At 47.4% G+C, this 16,927-nt stretch overlaps 1 protein-coding gene across 1 annotated transcript; it reads right to left on the bottom strand.

Annotated features, from left to right (window-relative positions):
• Positions 1-959: 959 nt before the first annotated feature.
• Positions 960-16,456, bottom strand: LOC140491270 (beta-1,3-galactosyl-O-glycosyl-glycoprotein beta-1,6-N-acetylglucosaminyltransferase 3-like). The gene is made up of 2 exons (XM_072589241.1): positions 15,438-16,456; positions 960-1,866 (listed from the first exon to the last, which is right to left on the bottom strand). Exons 1-2 carry the CDS (start codon positions 16,203-16,205, stop codon positions 1,330-1,332), a joined length of 1,305 nt encoding a protein of 434 aa, XP_072445342.1. The 5' UTR covers positions 16,206-16,456; the 3' UTR covers positions 960-1,329.
• Between the last annotated feature and the right edge of the window lie 471 nt (positions 16,457-16,927).

The raw sequence follows: 16,927 nt of genomic DNA, 5'->3' as shown, positions 1-16,927 counted from the left end.
TCCAGCAACTTCCAAAGAAGCACGTCCTCCAAGCCCAAAATCCAGTCAGAGCGAGGTCACTCATGGTTTTTGCTTTCTTTCTCACCATTCTCTGTGGTTACCTGCCCGGCAGCATTCCTCTTACTGACTGACCCATTCACTATCCATCCAGCTGTCAGTCCCTGAGCAGAACTACATCTCGGTGCTGAAGCGTCTGCTGTGTTCAGAGAGCAGTAATTCACCTGCATTATCTTTCCTGGCCAGATCCTAACAGCAAACATCAGTCTTTTGTCTCTCCACTTTTTTTAAAAAGAAGAACTAGCCACTGTTCAAAGTTCAATTCTCAATTTGGACTCACAGTTCCAAACCAAAATGAGAAAAATAAAAAAAAGTGATGGTCACAACACTGGTCTTGCAGTGTCCAGCTGTACAGTGTCCACTCGTGCAGTGTTCCAGTAATGCAGTGTCCACTCGTGCAGTGTTCCAGTAATGCAGTGTCCACTCGTGCAGTGTTCCAGTAATGCAGTGTCCACTCGTGCACTGTTGAGTATTATTAGTGGATGTGTCCCTGTGAGACTGGGCACAAATAACTCCATTGACCTGTAGCCAACCACTTCAACTCCTCCTCCCACTCCACAATGACACTTCCTGCACCACCAAATCCAAGCTATCTGACGATTGGAGGAAGAACACCTCATCTTCTGCCTTGGGACCCTCAACCACATGGCATCAACATTAACGTCACTAGTTTCCAAATCTCTCCTCTTCCCGCACCTCATCCCAGATCCAATCCTCCAAATATGCTCTCTCCTCTTGACCTGTCTATCTTCCTTCCTAACTATATGTTCGACCTTCCCCACCGACCAATCACCATCACCCCCCCCCCCCCACCCCCCCCACAACACCGATGGATTTACCGAGCACCTTCCCAGCTACCTTCCCCAAAAGCCCCACCCTCCCTCTATTTATCTCAACCCCCTTATTCCCCCACATTCCTGATGAATGGCTTATACCTGAAACATCGGTTCTCCTGCTCCTCGGATGCTGCCTGCCCTGCCATGCTTTTCCAGCACCATACATTTTGACTCTCACAGTAACTAATGTTACAGTGCTAAGTCTCACAGTGCCCAGTGTTACAGTGGATAGTATTAAGGTATCCAATCTCGACAGTGCCCAACACTACAGTGCCCAGCCTCTCACTGTCTAGTGTTACAATGGCCATGTTACAGCATGCAGTCTCACTGTGCCTGGCCTCCACAGCACCCAGTGTTATAGTATACAATCTCACAGTGCCCAGTCTCTCAGTGTTTCCGATGTCTCACCCACCACCCCTACCACCATTACTGAGGTTTACTCTGTCCCAACCTCCAACCCAGCCCTAATATTACCAAGTGTCCTGTTTCGGAGATATTCCTCCATGCACTGTACTGCTGTGTTGTCCATATTGGGGTCAAACTTATTTGCAAAGAAACATCTCTGACGGACCACCCACTGTAGATCTCCTGCCCCGTACACACAAACCAAGTGGTGATACCTTCCCGTGCAGGGAGGGTATAGGGCACCCCTCGCAACGTCACCAGCCTCAAAGGACCACTTTACTGCCCGGCCAAGTGTCCTGGTGGCTCCTTGGGTGTACGGGATGGAGCCGGGTACATTGGGCATTCTGTGCAGGGTAGCCCACACATGCTCGTCCGGGCTGTAGGTGTCCTCCGACCACTTGAGGAAGGCCTGGATCTCGGCACTATCAAACACATGGCTGACAAACTCTCTGGAGGCCATGAAGTAGGCGCTGCCCACGAAGATGGAGGTGCTGATGTTCGGCTGGTCTTTCAGTTGCGCCGTCAGGACGACTTGGTCGAGGGTATCATGGTGGTATTGCCAACGTTTCTAAAAGGCAGGCACAAGAGAGAGTGAGAGAGACGAGAAAGCAGAAATGATAGCTTTTCAACTTTGCCTATGGCTTTTTCCCTCCCCAACTCCTTTGCACTCTCCTTGCCCCCAGCTCCAGCAAGATCCATGCACACTCCTTCTCTCAGTTACTCACCTTACAGTGGAGAACAAGGCCATTCAGCCCCTCAGGCTTTTCTCACTCCTATTGCCTAATGCCAGTCACCTGCCTACTTCCCCAAATCCCTGCCTCCCAAACCATCTCCCAATGCTCATTCGCTGAGCAAACATAAAACTCATCCTCAAACTCTCCCAGTGGATCTGGCTCCAAAAATACACTTCAAGCTGTGCCCTCTGATCATAAAGGTTGAGAGCACCAGAAAAATAGATCCTTCAGCCCATCGTGTCTGTGCTGGCAAAACAGGCTCCTTGCTACTCCAGTCTCATTTTCCAGCACTTGGAACATTGCCTTTCATGCCTCACCAGTGCAATGGAGACACTTTCCTGTGGTCATCAACTCCTGGAGTGGGACTTGAACACAGAGCTTTTGCCTTCGAGAGAAGGACATGGTGTGCAGGGATATAGTTCTTTGAAAGTTGCATTGCAGATAGACAGGGTGGTGAAGTAGGTGTTTGATACCTTTACTTTCATTGGTCCATGCACTGAGTATAGGAGTTGGGATGTAATGTTGCAGCTGTAACAGAGATGGATAGAGCTCTGAAAGATAGTGGAATCAGGGTTATGGGGATAAGGCAGGAACAGGATACTGATTGTGGATGCCATGATCATAATGAATGGTGGTGCTACTCCTGCACCTATTGTCTATAAGTAGGAGTATCTTTGACTATCTCTGATATGCATTTGCCATTACCAAGTGTGATCTATTGTCTGTAGAGGACATTGGTGAGGCCACTTTTAAAATACTGCATACAATTCTGGTCACCCTTCGAAAGAAAGGATGTTGTTAAACTTGAGAGGGTGCAGAAGAGATTTACCAGGATGTTGCCGAGATTGGAGGGTTTGAGCTACAGTAAGAGGTTGAATAGGCTGGGGCTATTTTCCCTGGAGTGTTGGATGCTGAGGAGTATCCTTACAGAAGTTCATAAAATCAGGAGGAGCATGGATAGATGTTGAAATGATCAGCCGGATGATAGTACACTTCACACAGATTCCTTTATCACATACATGCAAGAAGACTCAACCAGCTGGGTCAAAGCCCACCCTTGCCTGGAGAGTCTGAAACAGGCAGTTGCAATCACACTTTTACACACAAATCAGCATTCCCTTTTCACGAATTACATTTTGATTTCAAGCCTTAGCAACACAACTGATCAATCAGATCCTGATCTAGGTACATGACGTTTAGCATTAGATCATTGACCTTAAACTTCTACAATACCTGTTGAGTGTTGTTTCGGTCTTCCTACCTTCTCACTTAGCTGGGGCCAGTTTCAGTAAGCTAGCTAGCTTGCATACGTGCTTGGCTGCACTTTTCTGTTGCTGCTCAGAATTGTTTAGCTGACCTCCTTTTCTGTTCTTGCCCCATTTTGATTCCTTCCACATCGGCTGTATAGCCAAAGGTCTTTTCCCAAGGGTGGGGGAGTCCAAAACTAGAAGCATAGGTTTAAGGTGAGAGGGGAAAGACCTGAGGGTCTTTCACGCAGTGGATGACGTGTGCCTGGAATGAGCTACCAAGAGGTGGTGGAGGCGGCTGGTACAATGACAATATTTAAAAGGCATCTAGATGTGGACATGAATAGGAATAGGTGAGAGAGATATGTGCCAAAGGCTGGCAAATGGGACTAGGTCAGATTGGGATGACTGGTCAGCGCAGACAGGTTGAACATAGAACATAGAACAATACAGCACATAACAGGCCCTTCGGCCCACGATATTGTGCTGAACACTTGTCCTAGCTTAAACACTTATCTATGTACCTATCCAATTGCCGCTTAAAGGTCACCAATGATTCTGACTCTGCCACTCCCACAGGCAGTGCATCCCATGCCCCCACCACTCTCTGGGTAAAGAACCTACCCCTGATATCCCCCCTATACCTTCCACCCTTCACCTGAACTGAAGGGTCTGTTCCATACTGCATGATGCTATGACTCCATGCTCTCTGGTTATTGAGGTTTAGAGCATCAAAATAATAAGTTGCCCTTCAGCCCATCGTGTCTGCACTGGTCAAAAAGACAAGCTTTGAGCTGTTCTCATCACATTTTGCAGCACTTGGCCCATGCTCTTGAGTGTCTCACAACAGCAATGAAGACACCTTCCTATGGCCATCAGCTCCTGGAGTAGGACATGAATCCAAAGCTCCTCCCTCAGAGTGAAGGACACCACACATTAGATTCTCTACAGTATGGAAACAGGCCATTTGGCCCAACAAGTCCACACCAATCCTCTGAAGAGCAACCCATCCACACCCATTACCCTACCCGATATTTACCCCTGACGAATGCACCCGAACACTATGGGCAATTTAGCACGACAAATCTACCTGGCCTGCACATCTTTATGGATTGTGGCAGGAAACCAGAGCACCCGGAGGAAACCCACGCGGACATGGGGAGAATGTGCAAACTCCACACAGACAGTCGCCCAAGGCTGGAATCGAACCCAGGTCTTTGACGCTGTGAGGCAACAGTGCTAACCACTGAGCCACCGTGCCACCCCTTCCGCAAGACACAAGACACTTTATTTACATTGTATCAAAAGATATCTTTTATCCTCGGTCCTTGTGGCATCATGCATGGGAGATATGGATCCTTGGTTACCAAGGGGAGGATAGATTATCGATGGTATGCAGGAATGTGGATGGTGGAACAGGATCAAAAGGGCCAATGGCCTACTCTTGTTCCTTGTATGTATGGGAGCTGATTTTCTTTTATACAACTTACATCGGAACTTGCCATCATTTCATACAAATGTAGTTTAGGCTTCATTTGCATTTCAATTCCTCAGATCTCCCTACTATGCCTCTAACCCAAAATCTTACGTCTGCATTCCATTGCACTTGTACAATCGGTGAACAGTGAAGTATATTTCCTTGTCTTAATTACCGAGTGCTCACCCATTCAATAAACCTCACCCCAATCTCCTTTATTCCAGTGGGAGCATCGTTGACCTTTCCAACTGAGCCATCCAACTTAAACTCTGGCACCATTCTGCGAAATCTCCTCCCTGTCCTGAGAGCCCTCACATCATTTTATAGTCACCGGAAATGACCACAACAATCCAACTGGGGCTAAACCAATTCGACATGCAGCATAACTCAACCATTTATTGGCATCAATGCCTCTATTTATGAAGCCTTCTGCTTTTCTACCCTCTTATGGCCTCCCCCATCTTCTAATGTTGATGAATGTTTTTCGCCAGATCCCTCTAATCCTGCGCACTCTTTACGATTGTGCCATTACATTTCTATTAACTTCTCCCAAAACATATTACCTTACACTCTTCTGTATTCACCTCTGACTGGATGCTGTCTGTTCATTGTGGTGACTCTGGACAATTCACATCATCCTCACCATTTGCCAATCCTCCAGGTTTATCATTGTCCCGAATATGGGCATTTTGCCACATACTGCAAGATTGATATCACTGACATATTGAATAAAAGCAGTCATCTATTTAGGGCTGAGATGCGGAAACATTTCTTAACTTACAGGATAGTGAAGTTATGGAATTCTGTACCACAGAAAGCTGTGGAGTTTGAGTCATTGAATATATCCAAGAATGCGATTAACAAATATTTAGGTTTCAAAAGCATCAAAGGCATGGGGAGAAAGTGGTAGTATGGCATTGAGATTGAGCATTAGCCATGATCATATAGTATGGTGGGCCTCATGGAGGGCCAAATCATCTTCTCCTGCTCCGGATCTTGATGTTTATATGTCCCAGCTGTGTGGATCATTCCCATCTCCCAACCACCCATCCAAAACAAGATCCATGAATCAGGGCTTGTGTTGTCAATTTTGTTGTCCAGCCGTTTTTATCTAGTATCTAGTGAAACACTTCATTGAATCCAGTTCAGACAACATTCTCTGCATTCGAATTCTCAGCTGCTTCATCAATGCATGATGCGACGTTGGAGACTTACCTTTTGAAAACCTGCATTGCCTTCGCTTCATTAATTTGATCTAAGGCAGGTTGGTGCGAATTGCAGCCATAACTACCAGCATCAATGTCAAGTGCATGATACAAAGTAAACTAGGATCCATGCGGTGTGAGCCTCGGAGACCCAGGTTCAAGTCGCTTCTGCTCCAGAGTTGTGCGATAACATCTTTGAACAGTTTCATCAGTAAATGTAAGACCATTAACAAGTCGGGACAGGAGTCGGCCATTTGGTCCCTCAAGCCAGCTTCACTAGGATCGTGGCTGATTCAACATTCCTCAAGTCCAAGTCCATGTTTCATCCAATATTCCATTAGTCTTCCCAATTACCTGCTACCCCCGTGTGCGAACTTTCCATGTTTCATTCACTAGTTCCCCCAAGTCCCTTTGTATTGCAACTTTCTGAAGCTTTCTCCATTTAAATAATATTCTATTCTTTTGATTTCCCTTCCAAATGAACAACTTCACATTTTCCCACATTGCACTCCATTTGCCAACATTTTTGCCAACTTAACCTATCAATATCTGACTGTAAAGCACATAAGACAACATTTTTTACTGTAACTCGATTATATATTACAGTAATATATCAGCAAGGTTTGAGAAGGTTTGTAGCTCAGGTTGAGGTTCTCGATGTAGATTTGTTCGCTGAGTTGGAAGGTTCACTGAAGATGTTGCCTAGTATGGTGACAAACATCTGAAAATGAACCTTCCAGCTCAACGAGCAAACCTACATCCAGAGTAATATTTCAAGTCAATCTCAGAGTACAACGGGATCTTGATCAGATGGGCTGATAGGCCGAGGACTGCCAGATGGAGTTTAATGTCGAGAAATGTGAGGTGCTCCATTTTGGAAAGGCAAATCAGGGCAGGAATAATACACTTCATGGTAAAGTCTGGGGAGTGACGATGAAGCAAGAGATCTTGGAATGCTGATTCATAGTTTCTTGAAAATGGAGTCGCAGATAAACAGGGTAGTGAAGAAGTCGTTTGCTATGCTTGCCATTATTGGTCAGTGCATTATGTGTAGGAGTTGGGAGGTCATGCTGTGGCTGAACAGGACATTGGTTTGGCAACTTCTGGAATACAGCATGCAATTCTGGTCTCCCTGCTATAGGAAGGATGTTGTGAAACTTGAAAAGGTTCAGAAAAGATTTACAAGGATGTTGCCAGAGTTGAGTGAGGAAATGCAGGAGATTGGTACTAAATGTGGAATAATTACAGACACAATGGGCTGAATGGCATCCTTCTGCAAAAATTCTTTAATTCTGTGACTGGTGCAGAGGGAGATTAACTTCAAGGTTCATGTTATCAGGAGGACCACCAAAGCCCTTTCCTTAGCTGAGTGGTCAGAAAACTCCCTACTCTTTATTTGAACTAAGGTATAACCTGTCTCCACCATAGCAAAAGTCAGCCATTCGTCCCTTCAAGTCTGCTCCACCATTCAAGAAGATCACTGCTCTTCTGGTTGCAATTTCAATTCCACATTTCTGTTGGTTGCCCCGGGGTCCTTATCTTTTTTTAAAAAAAGGTCACCTTGCTCACCCTTTCATAACTTCATCAACTCAGCCTTCACAACTTCGTACAGAAGAGATTTACACAGTGCAACAGCCGTCTCAGGGGAAAATAATTCTGCAAGGCATTGGTGAGGTCACTTTTGGAGTATTGGGTAAATTTGTGATCGACCTGCTGTCGGAAGGGTGTTGTTAAACTGCAAAGGATGCAGAATAGATTTACAAAGATGTTGCCAGGACTGCAGGGTTTTAGTTATAAGGAGAGGCTAGATAGGCTAGGACTTTTCTCACTGGAATATTGGAGGGTGAAGGGTGACCATATCGCGGTTTATAAAATTGTGGGGGAAATCAATAAAAGTGAATAGCCCTGGGATAGGGGAGTCCAAACCCAGAGGGCATAGGTTTAAGGTGAGACCTGAGGGTGGTGCAAATACGGAGCAAGTTGCCAAAAAGAATTGTTGTCGTGGGTACAATCACAAGATTTAACAGACGACATAAATAGGACAAGTTTAGGGGGATATGGACCAAACACAGGATAATGGGACTAGTTCCAATTAGGATACCTGCTTGGCATGGATGAGTTGGACAAAAGGGTATGTTTCGGTGCTGTAGGACTCTGACGATATCTTATTCTACAGAACATCTTGTCAAACCTACAAGAGAAAGCAATGTCCCATCAACCACCTTATCATGTCCCCTCAGAGAAATTTATACATTTCAAAAAGATCTCTCAGATTTCCAAACATAAATGTATAAAAGCCAATTTGTTCAACCTTCCTTCATAAGATAAACCCTTCATTCCCAGGAAAAAGGCAGGTGAAACTTGCTGTCAATGTAATTATTTTATGTTTTAAATGAGAGAAAAATGTACAGACTGATTCTGATGCGGTCTCATCAAGGCTTTGTATGGCACTCTGTCCACCCCTCAGGCCTGGAAATGGACACTACATTTTGAAGAAAAATGTCTGTGCTAATGGACTCTGGACTAGAAAGGACTCTGTTTGTTGGTAATTAACTGTCATGTGGTTTGTTGGGTTTATCACCTGCACTGTCTTGCATGTCCCTGGGTCTGGCAGGTCTTACCGTGAGCTGGGAGGCTCATGGGTCGTCCTGAAAGCTGTCACCCCGAGAGCCGGCGAGTGGGTAGGCCACCCTATGACAGTCTCCCGAGAGCTAGATGGTGGGTAGACCATTCTGAGCACTGTCATCCTGAAAAGGGGTAATCGGGACGGGCTGTCCTCGAGGTGGTCGAAAGCTGTGTCAGAGCAGCCGAGAGCCAGAAAGCGCGTAGGGACGGGCTGAGATCCAGAAGACTTGTGGGCTGCCCTGCACACTGTCGACCCAGGGAAGGGGACAGACTGTCCTAGAGGTGGCCGAAAAGTGTGCCAGGATAGCCACTGGCCAGATGGTGCATCGGGGTGGGTGAGAGCCCAATGGTACGTAGGGGCAGACCGAGAGCTAGAAGGTTGGCAGCCGTCCTCCGCGTTGTCACCCCAGGTGGGTACTGGGGCGGGCAGTCCTAGAGGTGGTCGAAAGGTGTGTCAGGGCGGACTGAGAGCCGGAAGGCGCGTAGGGGTGGGCTGCCTTAGAATGGTTGGAAGGTGAGAGGGCCGGGGGCTTGCTGGGTCTGTATTATCTGCACTTTTTAATGTAACAGGATTGTCTTATGCATAAATGTCATTGTTGCTGTCTTTTCATATTTGAAACTGGGATTTGTGGTTTGTCCTCAATTCCCTGTGAACTGGTTGAACGGTAGGGTTTGGGGCCGAGATTTGCTGCTCCTCTCCCTTGTAAAATTGCTGTTGTATACAGCTGTAAATGTTAACTGTTGTGCTGTAACCTCTTTTTTGTAATTGTTTAATAAAATAAAATAAAACAGGGGAATGCTCCTCTCCCTTGTAAAATTGCTGCCTCTTGTGTACAGTTGTAAATGTTAACTGTTTTTATAAACTGTTTCATAAAATTTAGAAACAGGAGATTCAGAGGTCTTCTCGATTTAGGGGACTGACTCTGTGCTGGCTGGGTCACAGTGTGTTACTGTTGGTTTCTGCTTGTTTTTTGTGTGGGGGATACCTGATTCCTGAACTAGCTGAATTATTTAGCCAGCTTGTTAACTGGTCTTCCTTTAGTGAGGACTGATTGTTAAACTCCTGATGCACATAATGTGTCTCAGGTGTAACTCAGTTCTCATTAGGGGATTGTTGTTTCACTGGCTGGTTACAGTCTGTGTGTTACTCTTTTCTTCACTTTTGAGAAAAGGACAATGTTAATTTTGTGGTTGGGCTTAGCCCTTGGACTCTAGTTTTCTTTGTTTTTTGTATGTGTCCTCACTGTTTGGACTGAGCCCTTGTGGAAGACATACATTTTATCAGAGGAGCTGTTCCTGTGGGGAGGCCTAGCCCTGAGACTGGGCCTCTGAAGGTTGAACACCTGTGTGTGTGCTGGGAGATGAGCACTTGCTGTATCCTGGAGTTTGGGAGAAGACCTTTCCTTCAGGAGTGGACCAAAACGCCTGTGAGTTAACTACCTTTACAATGTACTGTGTTCCTGTGAGTGGGCCTGGCTCTCCAAGGATGTGCCAGGACTCCATGGAGACTGAACACCTATGTGCTCTGGGGTGTGCATTTGCTGCCTTTGGGAGTGGACTCTGCCCTTGGTTGTAGACCCTGTTTTTAGCAGTGGTCTCTATTTCTGATAACACATGTCGTAAACTGGAATGGACTCTGTTCTTGAGAACTTTTTTTGAAGACTCAATATTTGGACTCTGTTCCAGAAAGGACTCTGTTTTTTCACAATTAACTCTATCGTGTTTCTTTGTTGGGCTTATCACCTGCACTGTCTTGTGTGTCCCTGGGTCTGCAGGCCTTACTGTGAGCTGGGACATTCATGGGTGGTCCTGAAAGCTGTCACCCCTGAGAACCAGAGGGTGGGTAGGCCACCCTGATGCCTGTTGCCCCTAGAGCCAGTAGGTGGGTAGGCCATTCTGAGCGCTGTCATCCTGAGAAGGGGTAATCTGGATGGACTGTTCTACAAGTGGTCGAAACGTGTGTCAGGGTGGACCGAGACCCGGAAGGTGCGTAGGGGCGGGCTGCCTTAGAGCTTCCAGAAGGTGGGAGGGATTTGGGGGGGGGAAGGCTTGCTGGTTTTTTTTTTGGGGGTCTGTATTGTCTGCTCTGTTTCTTACACAATTGGACTGTCTTATATGTATGAATGTCATTGTTACTGTTTGTAATGATTGAAACTGGGATTTGAGGTTTGTCCTCATTTCCCTGAAAACCGGTTGAAGGTCAGGGTTTGGGGCTTGGCTTTTGTCATTCCCCTCATATACAGAGAAAATTGCTGTTTCTCTGTATATCGCTGTAAATGTAATTGTTTGTATAAACTGTGAATTGTTTAATAAAATATAAATAAACAGGACTGTCTGTTTCCTTTCTTCCTGGTGATGGAATATAAATTGTGAGGAGCAATTATAAATGTTGTCTGCGAAATCACAAAGCTAAATCATGAAAGAGGAAGGGGAGTGTAGGTTAAGCTAGATATGCTTTGTACAAACACTTAGCATCTGTTTCCAGCTTCTGCAAAAACAAAAACCACAATCAAGAGGTCATAAGGCTCAGTGTGGACAAAGAATGAGAGGAAATGTTGCTTTAGAAAGCAAGGAAGCAGATGGTAGTGAAGGAGGATATACGCTAACAATAGACCACAGAGGGACGTAGTGAAATGGTAAAGCAAAACCTGTTCTGTTACGCACAAGGCCAGATAAGGCAAGAGATAAACAAGAGGAATGGGTGCTGGGTTTAAAGTAGTGGGAGGAGGGAAAGAGAAATGAATTGTATCAAGGTTTTGTACTGTGTGCCTATCTTGTAGACACCACTCTTGCAAGAGGATATCAGATGATACTGCTGCTGCAGATCTTGTCTTGGACTGAAATTATGAAGTGAGTGGGTTCTATTTCCCACATAAATTAAGATTTACACACTTGTTGTTTTTCACTGCATCTGACACCTACACACATGACATGGGTACAAGGAGAAAAATAAGCACGACTGCTGTTGGGTGGTAGTGGAAGAAAAATAAACAGGCATGTCAAGGGATCTGCTCAGAGAGCTGGATCAGCATATGAAGGACTCTTCAATCCTCTTGAGGAGAGGAGACTGACTTTGAAATAGCCTCAGTGTGTCTTATGTGCTGCTGTTGGTGTTCTCCTCCTGAGGAGGAGTTTATTTTTTTTTCATAGTTTGTTGTGGTTTCTTCTTATTTCTGTTAATTTGAAGCTGTGCTCAGCTACTACCACCACTGCTGCTACAGTCTAGGTCTGGGCCTGCTCCTGCTACTGAAGCCTGGACCTCACCTGCACCGCTGCTGCTGCTGCTGCTGCCTGGGCCTACCTACACCTGGGGACGACTTCGACTGCTACTTCTGAGGCTGCTTCTGAAAAAATAAACAGGATGATCAGATGCTCTGTTCACTCTGAGCTGGCTCTGAGGAAGGTGGATCCGTGTCAAGGGCTCCATGTGTAAACAAAAGGGTGAGTTGGTGACTGGATAATGGCCTCTGTGAAGTTATTCCTGATGTAGGGGTTTCCTGCTCCTCGGATGCTGCCTGACCTGCTGTGCTTTTACAACACTGCTCTAATCTTGACAATAATCTTCAGCATCTGCAGTACCCACTTAGTCCTAGAGATGTACAGCACGGAAACCGATCCTTCGGTCCAATCTGTCCACGCCGACCAGATATCCCGACCCAATCTAGTTCCACCTGCCAGCACCCGGCCCATATCCCTCCAAACCCTTCCTATTCATATACCCATCCAAATGCCTCTTAACTGTTGCAGTTGTACCAGCCTCCACCACATCTTCTGGCAGCTCATTCCATATGCGTACCACACTCTCCATGAAAATGTTGCCGCTCAGGTCTCTTTTATATCTTTCCCCTCTCACCCTAAACCTATGCCCTCTAGTTCTGGACTCCGACCCCAGGGAAAAGACTTTGTCTATTTATCCTATCCATGCCCCTCATAATTTTGTAAACCTCTATAAGGTCACCCCTCAGCCTCTGACGCTCCAGGGAAAACAGCTTCAGCCTGGTCAGCCTCTCCCTATAGCTCAAATCCTCCAACCCTGGCAACATCCTTGTAAATCATTTTGGAATCCTTTCAAGTTTCACAACATCTTTCCAATAGGAAGGAGACCCAGAATTGCATGCAATATTACAACAGGGCCTATCCAATGTCTTGTACAGCCGCAACATGACCTCGTAACTTCTGTACTCCATACTCTGATCAATAAAGGAGCATATACCAAACGCTGCCTTCACTATCCTATCTACCTGCGACTCCGCTTCAAGGAGCTACGAACTTGCACTCCAAGGTCTCTTTGTTCAGCGACACTCCCAAGGACCTTACCATTAAGTGTATAAGTCCTGCTAAGCTTTGCTTTCCCAAAATGCAGCACCTCACATTTATCTGAATTAAACTCCATCTGCCATGTCTCAGCCCATTGGCCCATCTAGTCCAGATCCTATTGTAATGTGAGCTAACCCTCTTCGCTGTCCACTACACCTTCAATTTTGGTGTCATCTGCAAACTTACTAACTGTATCTCTTATGCTCACATCTGAATCATTTATGTAAATGACAAAAAGTAGAGGGCCCAGCACCGATCCTTGTGGCACTTCACTGGTCACAGGCCTCCAGTCTGAAAAACAACCCTCAACCACCACCTATCTATCTTTTGAGCCAGTTCTGTATCCAAATGGCTAGTTCTCCCTGTATTCCATGAGATCTAATCTTGCTAATCAGTCTCTCATGGGGAACCTTGTTGAATACCTTACTGAAGTCCATGCAGATGACATCTACTGCTCTGCCCTGATCAATCCTCTTTGTTACTTCAAAAAACTCAATCAAGTTTGTGAGACTATTTCAATATCAACCTAAGAACAATCCTTTACATGCTCTGAACCGAACTTACATTCTTCTGTTCAATCTTATCTCTTAAGGGGTAGCCATGAGCACCCACATGGGCCCCAACTATGCCTGCCTCTTCATCCAGCGGTACCATTCCCCACGTTTTCCTCCACTACATTGATGTCTGGATTAGCACTACCTCGTATTTGCATGAGGTAGTTGAAAAGTTCATTAATTCTACCAACACCTTCCAACCTGATCTCAAATTCACCCGGACAATCTCTGACACCTGCTTCCCCTTTCTGGACCCCTCCATCTCTGGCAACCGACTAACCGTGGACATCTACTACAAACCCACCAACTCCCACAGCTACCTGAAATACACCTTCTCACACCCTGCCCCTATAAAAACACTATCCCTTATTTCCCAATTTCTCTGCCTCTGTTCCCAGGAGGACCAATTCCACCACAGAACATCCCAGATGGCGTCCTACCTCAAAAACTACAATTTCCTCTCCCACATGGTTGACAATGCCCCCGAGTGCATCTGCTCCATTTCCTGTACCTTCACCCTTGAACCACACTCCTCCCAACGTGACAGGGACAGAACCCCTTGGTCTTCACCTTCTGCCCCACCAACAGCCGGATACATTGCATTATCCTCCACCACTTCTGCCACTTACAAACAGACCGCACCATTAGGGACATATTTCCCTCTGCACTCCACCTGCATTTCAGAGACCATTCCCTTTGCAATTTCCTTGTCAGATTCACACCCCCTACCACCCTCCCCTCCTGGCACCTTGCCTGGCCACTGAAAGAAGTGCAAAACCTGCACCCACACCTCCCCTCTCCCCTCCGACCAAGGCTCCAAAGGATCCTTCCACATCTGACAGAAATATACTTGTACCTCCACCAATGTCATCTACAGCATCCATTGCACCCAATGTGGTCTCCTCTACAGCGGGGAGACAGAACTCTGACTTGTGGATTGTTTCAGCGAACATCTCTGGGACACTCACACCCACCAACCCCACCGCCCCATGGCTGAACACTTTAACTCCCCCTCCCACCAAGGGCATGCAGGTTCTGGGCCGCCTCCATCACCAAACCCTTACCAGCTAATGCCTGGATATTCCACCTTGGAACCCTGCAACCAGGTGGATCAATGTCGATTTCACTAGTTTCCTCGTTTCCCCACCCCAATTTATCGCAGTCCCAAGCCTCCAACTCAGCACCACCCTCCTGACTGGTCCATCTTGCTTCCCACCTGTCCACTCTACCTTCCACACACACCCCCCCCCCTCCCCCACCCCCCAGCATACCTTCATCTATCTATCTCATTCCCAGCTACCTTCCACCCCCAGCCCCACACCCATCCCACTTACCTCTAAGCCCCCTGGTCCACAAGCCTCATTCCTGACGAAGGGCTTATGTCCAAAACATTGATTCTTCTGCTCTTCAGATACTGCCTGACCCGTTGTGCTTTTCCAGTGCCACACTCTTGTCTCTGATCTCCAGCATCTGTAGTCCTCACTTTTTCCTACACTCTTAACCTACCTACATTCCTGTATACTCGCGTAATCTGTCTATATCCCTCCTTATCCCTGGCCCAGCCCTCTCTCTCTACCCCATCCCTTTCACCTGACCATCTTCCTTTCCACCCATCTGCTCCACCCCACCCACTGTCCAATCACAGCCACCTCCTCCCTACATCCACCAATCGCCATCCCATCCACCTTTCCCCAGCCCCACACCCCCATTTCTTCTGCAGCCCCTTTCTCTCCCCGGGTTCTGATGAAAGTTTCCGACTTGAAACGTCAATTGCCCTTCTCCTCTGTTTGCAGCTCAACTCTCCAACTCCTCTATATTCCTTTGTACATTGTGAACCTCCCTCCATGCAATTGAACAGTTTTAACAACTCTGTATCTCTTTGTACAGTCGAGAGGTAAAGGACTGGAGGGGAGAGAGAGAGGGAGGGAGGATGGAAAACACTTGGATGAAGAGAGGCCGAGCAGATAGGAAGGCGGTTACCTTTTTGAACCCTGGTGCAGGATCTGACTCAATCACGTTGGAGCCGTTCAGAGCTCTGAGGCTGCGGACTATCTCCCGGTTGGTCTTCAGGGGGAAGTCTTGGCCACACACATTGATGAAGTACGTCCAGGGGACAGGGCTCTCCAGCAGCTCCTTCATGCAGTTGAGATCTGCCTGAACTCTGCTCCATCCAGCATAGGTGACCCACTCCAGCTTGGCTGCGACAAAGACATTGTGGAAACACGAAGCGATGGCCTGAACGGCCGCATGAAATTGACTCGGGGATTTGCGGTCCACGTGGATACAGTAGACATTCTGTGGGGCGTAAATGCTCCGTAGAAGCCTCTCGAACATCTCAATGCTCTGGTGGATGACCATGGAGTAAGCCAAGGGGAAGTGTTCCTCCTCAGGGCTCAGGGGGACAGTGATATACTTGCGGGCCCTCACAAACGATCTGCAATTTCGGGTCATGTTCAGATAATCTCCCTCAGTGACGGCCTGGTCCTTGAGGGAGACAGTAATGGAGTTGAGGAGGGCCCTTTCCACCTCCTGCCTGTCCCCCTGGATGATCTGCCAGCAGGTGGAGTTCTCTTCGACCAGCAGGAGGTGTTCCTGCATTGGACTGGCGCCTGGTTTCACCAGCCTGAGGGTCAGCCGGCCCCCTCCTCTCTGGACCAGCAGCCATTGGCACAACAAGACCACACTGAGTACACACAGAGCTGATCTGAGGCACGACCAACGGGTACAACGCTGGCTCAGCTTGGGCATGGCACTTTCCAGAGGGCAGTGTCCCCAGCCTATAGGCGATAGGCAAATGCAGAATGGATGCTCTCTGTGCTGGGCAGCACTGCCTCCACCAGGCCCTTGGGGAAGGAGTGACTGCAATTTGCTGGAGAGGTCGCACCAGCCAGTCCCCTCGTTGTTAGACTCTTGTCTTCCCTTTTCCCCAAGATTCAACGAATGACTCCGACTTTTACTCCCTCTTCCCCCCGGAACTGCTCTCCCTCTGGAATTCCTCTCCCTCTCTCCGTTATCCCTTTGTAACCCCTCTCCCTCTTTAACCCCTCTCCCTTTATAATCCCTCTCCTCCACTAACTCATCTCTCTCCCTCAGTAACTGCTCTCTCTCGTTCCTCCTCTCTCTGTCCCTCTGTAACTCCTCTCTCTCTTTCTCTGTCCCTCAGTAACTCCTCTCCTCCCTCTCTCGGTAACTCTCTCTCTCTCTCTCTCTCTCTCTCGGTAACTCCTCTCCCTCTCTCTGTCTCTCTCAGTAACTCCTCCCGCCCTCCTCTGGATGAAACCCAGCCAATGTTCCGTTGTTTCTCTCTCGGAGTCCGGGCTCCTCTCGCTGCTGTCTGCCTGCCTGGCTACAGGCGTTTCCTTCCCCGGTCTCTGCTTCTCTCCGGCCGTTCCTGGATCGGTGTTGCCCGGGTGAAGGAAACGAGAGGATCGCGATGGTGTGCAGTCTGGATCGGAGAACCTACTACCAGA

The sequence above is a fragment of the Chiloscyllium punctatum genome, chromosome 19 (genome assembly GCF_047496795.1).
Source record: "Chiloscyllium punctatum isolate Juve2018m chromosome 19, sChiPun1.3, whole genome shotgun sequence".
NCBI classification, from domain to species: Eukaryota; Metazoa; Chordata; class Chondrichthyes; order Orectolobiformes; family Hemiscylliidae; genus Chiloscyllium; species Chiloscyllium punctatum.
This window is presented reverse-complemented; position numbering and strand designations above follow the sequence as displayed.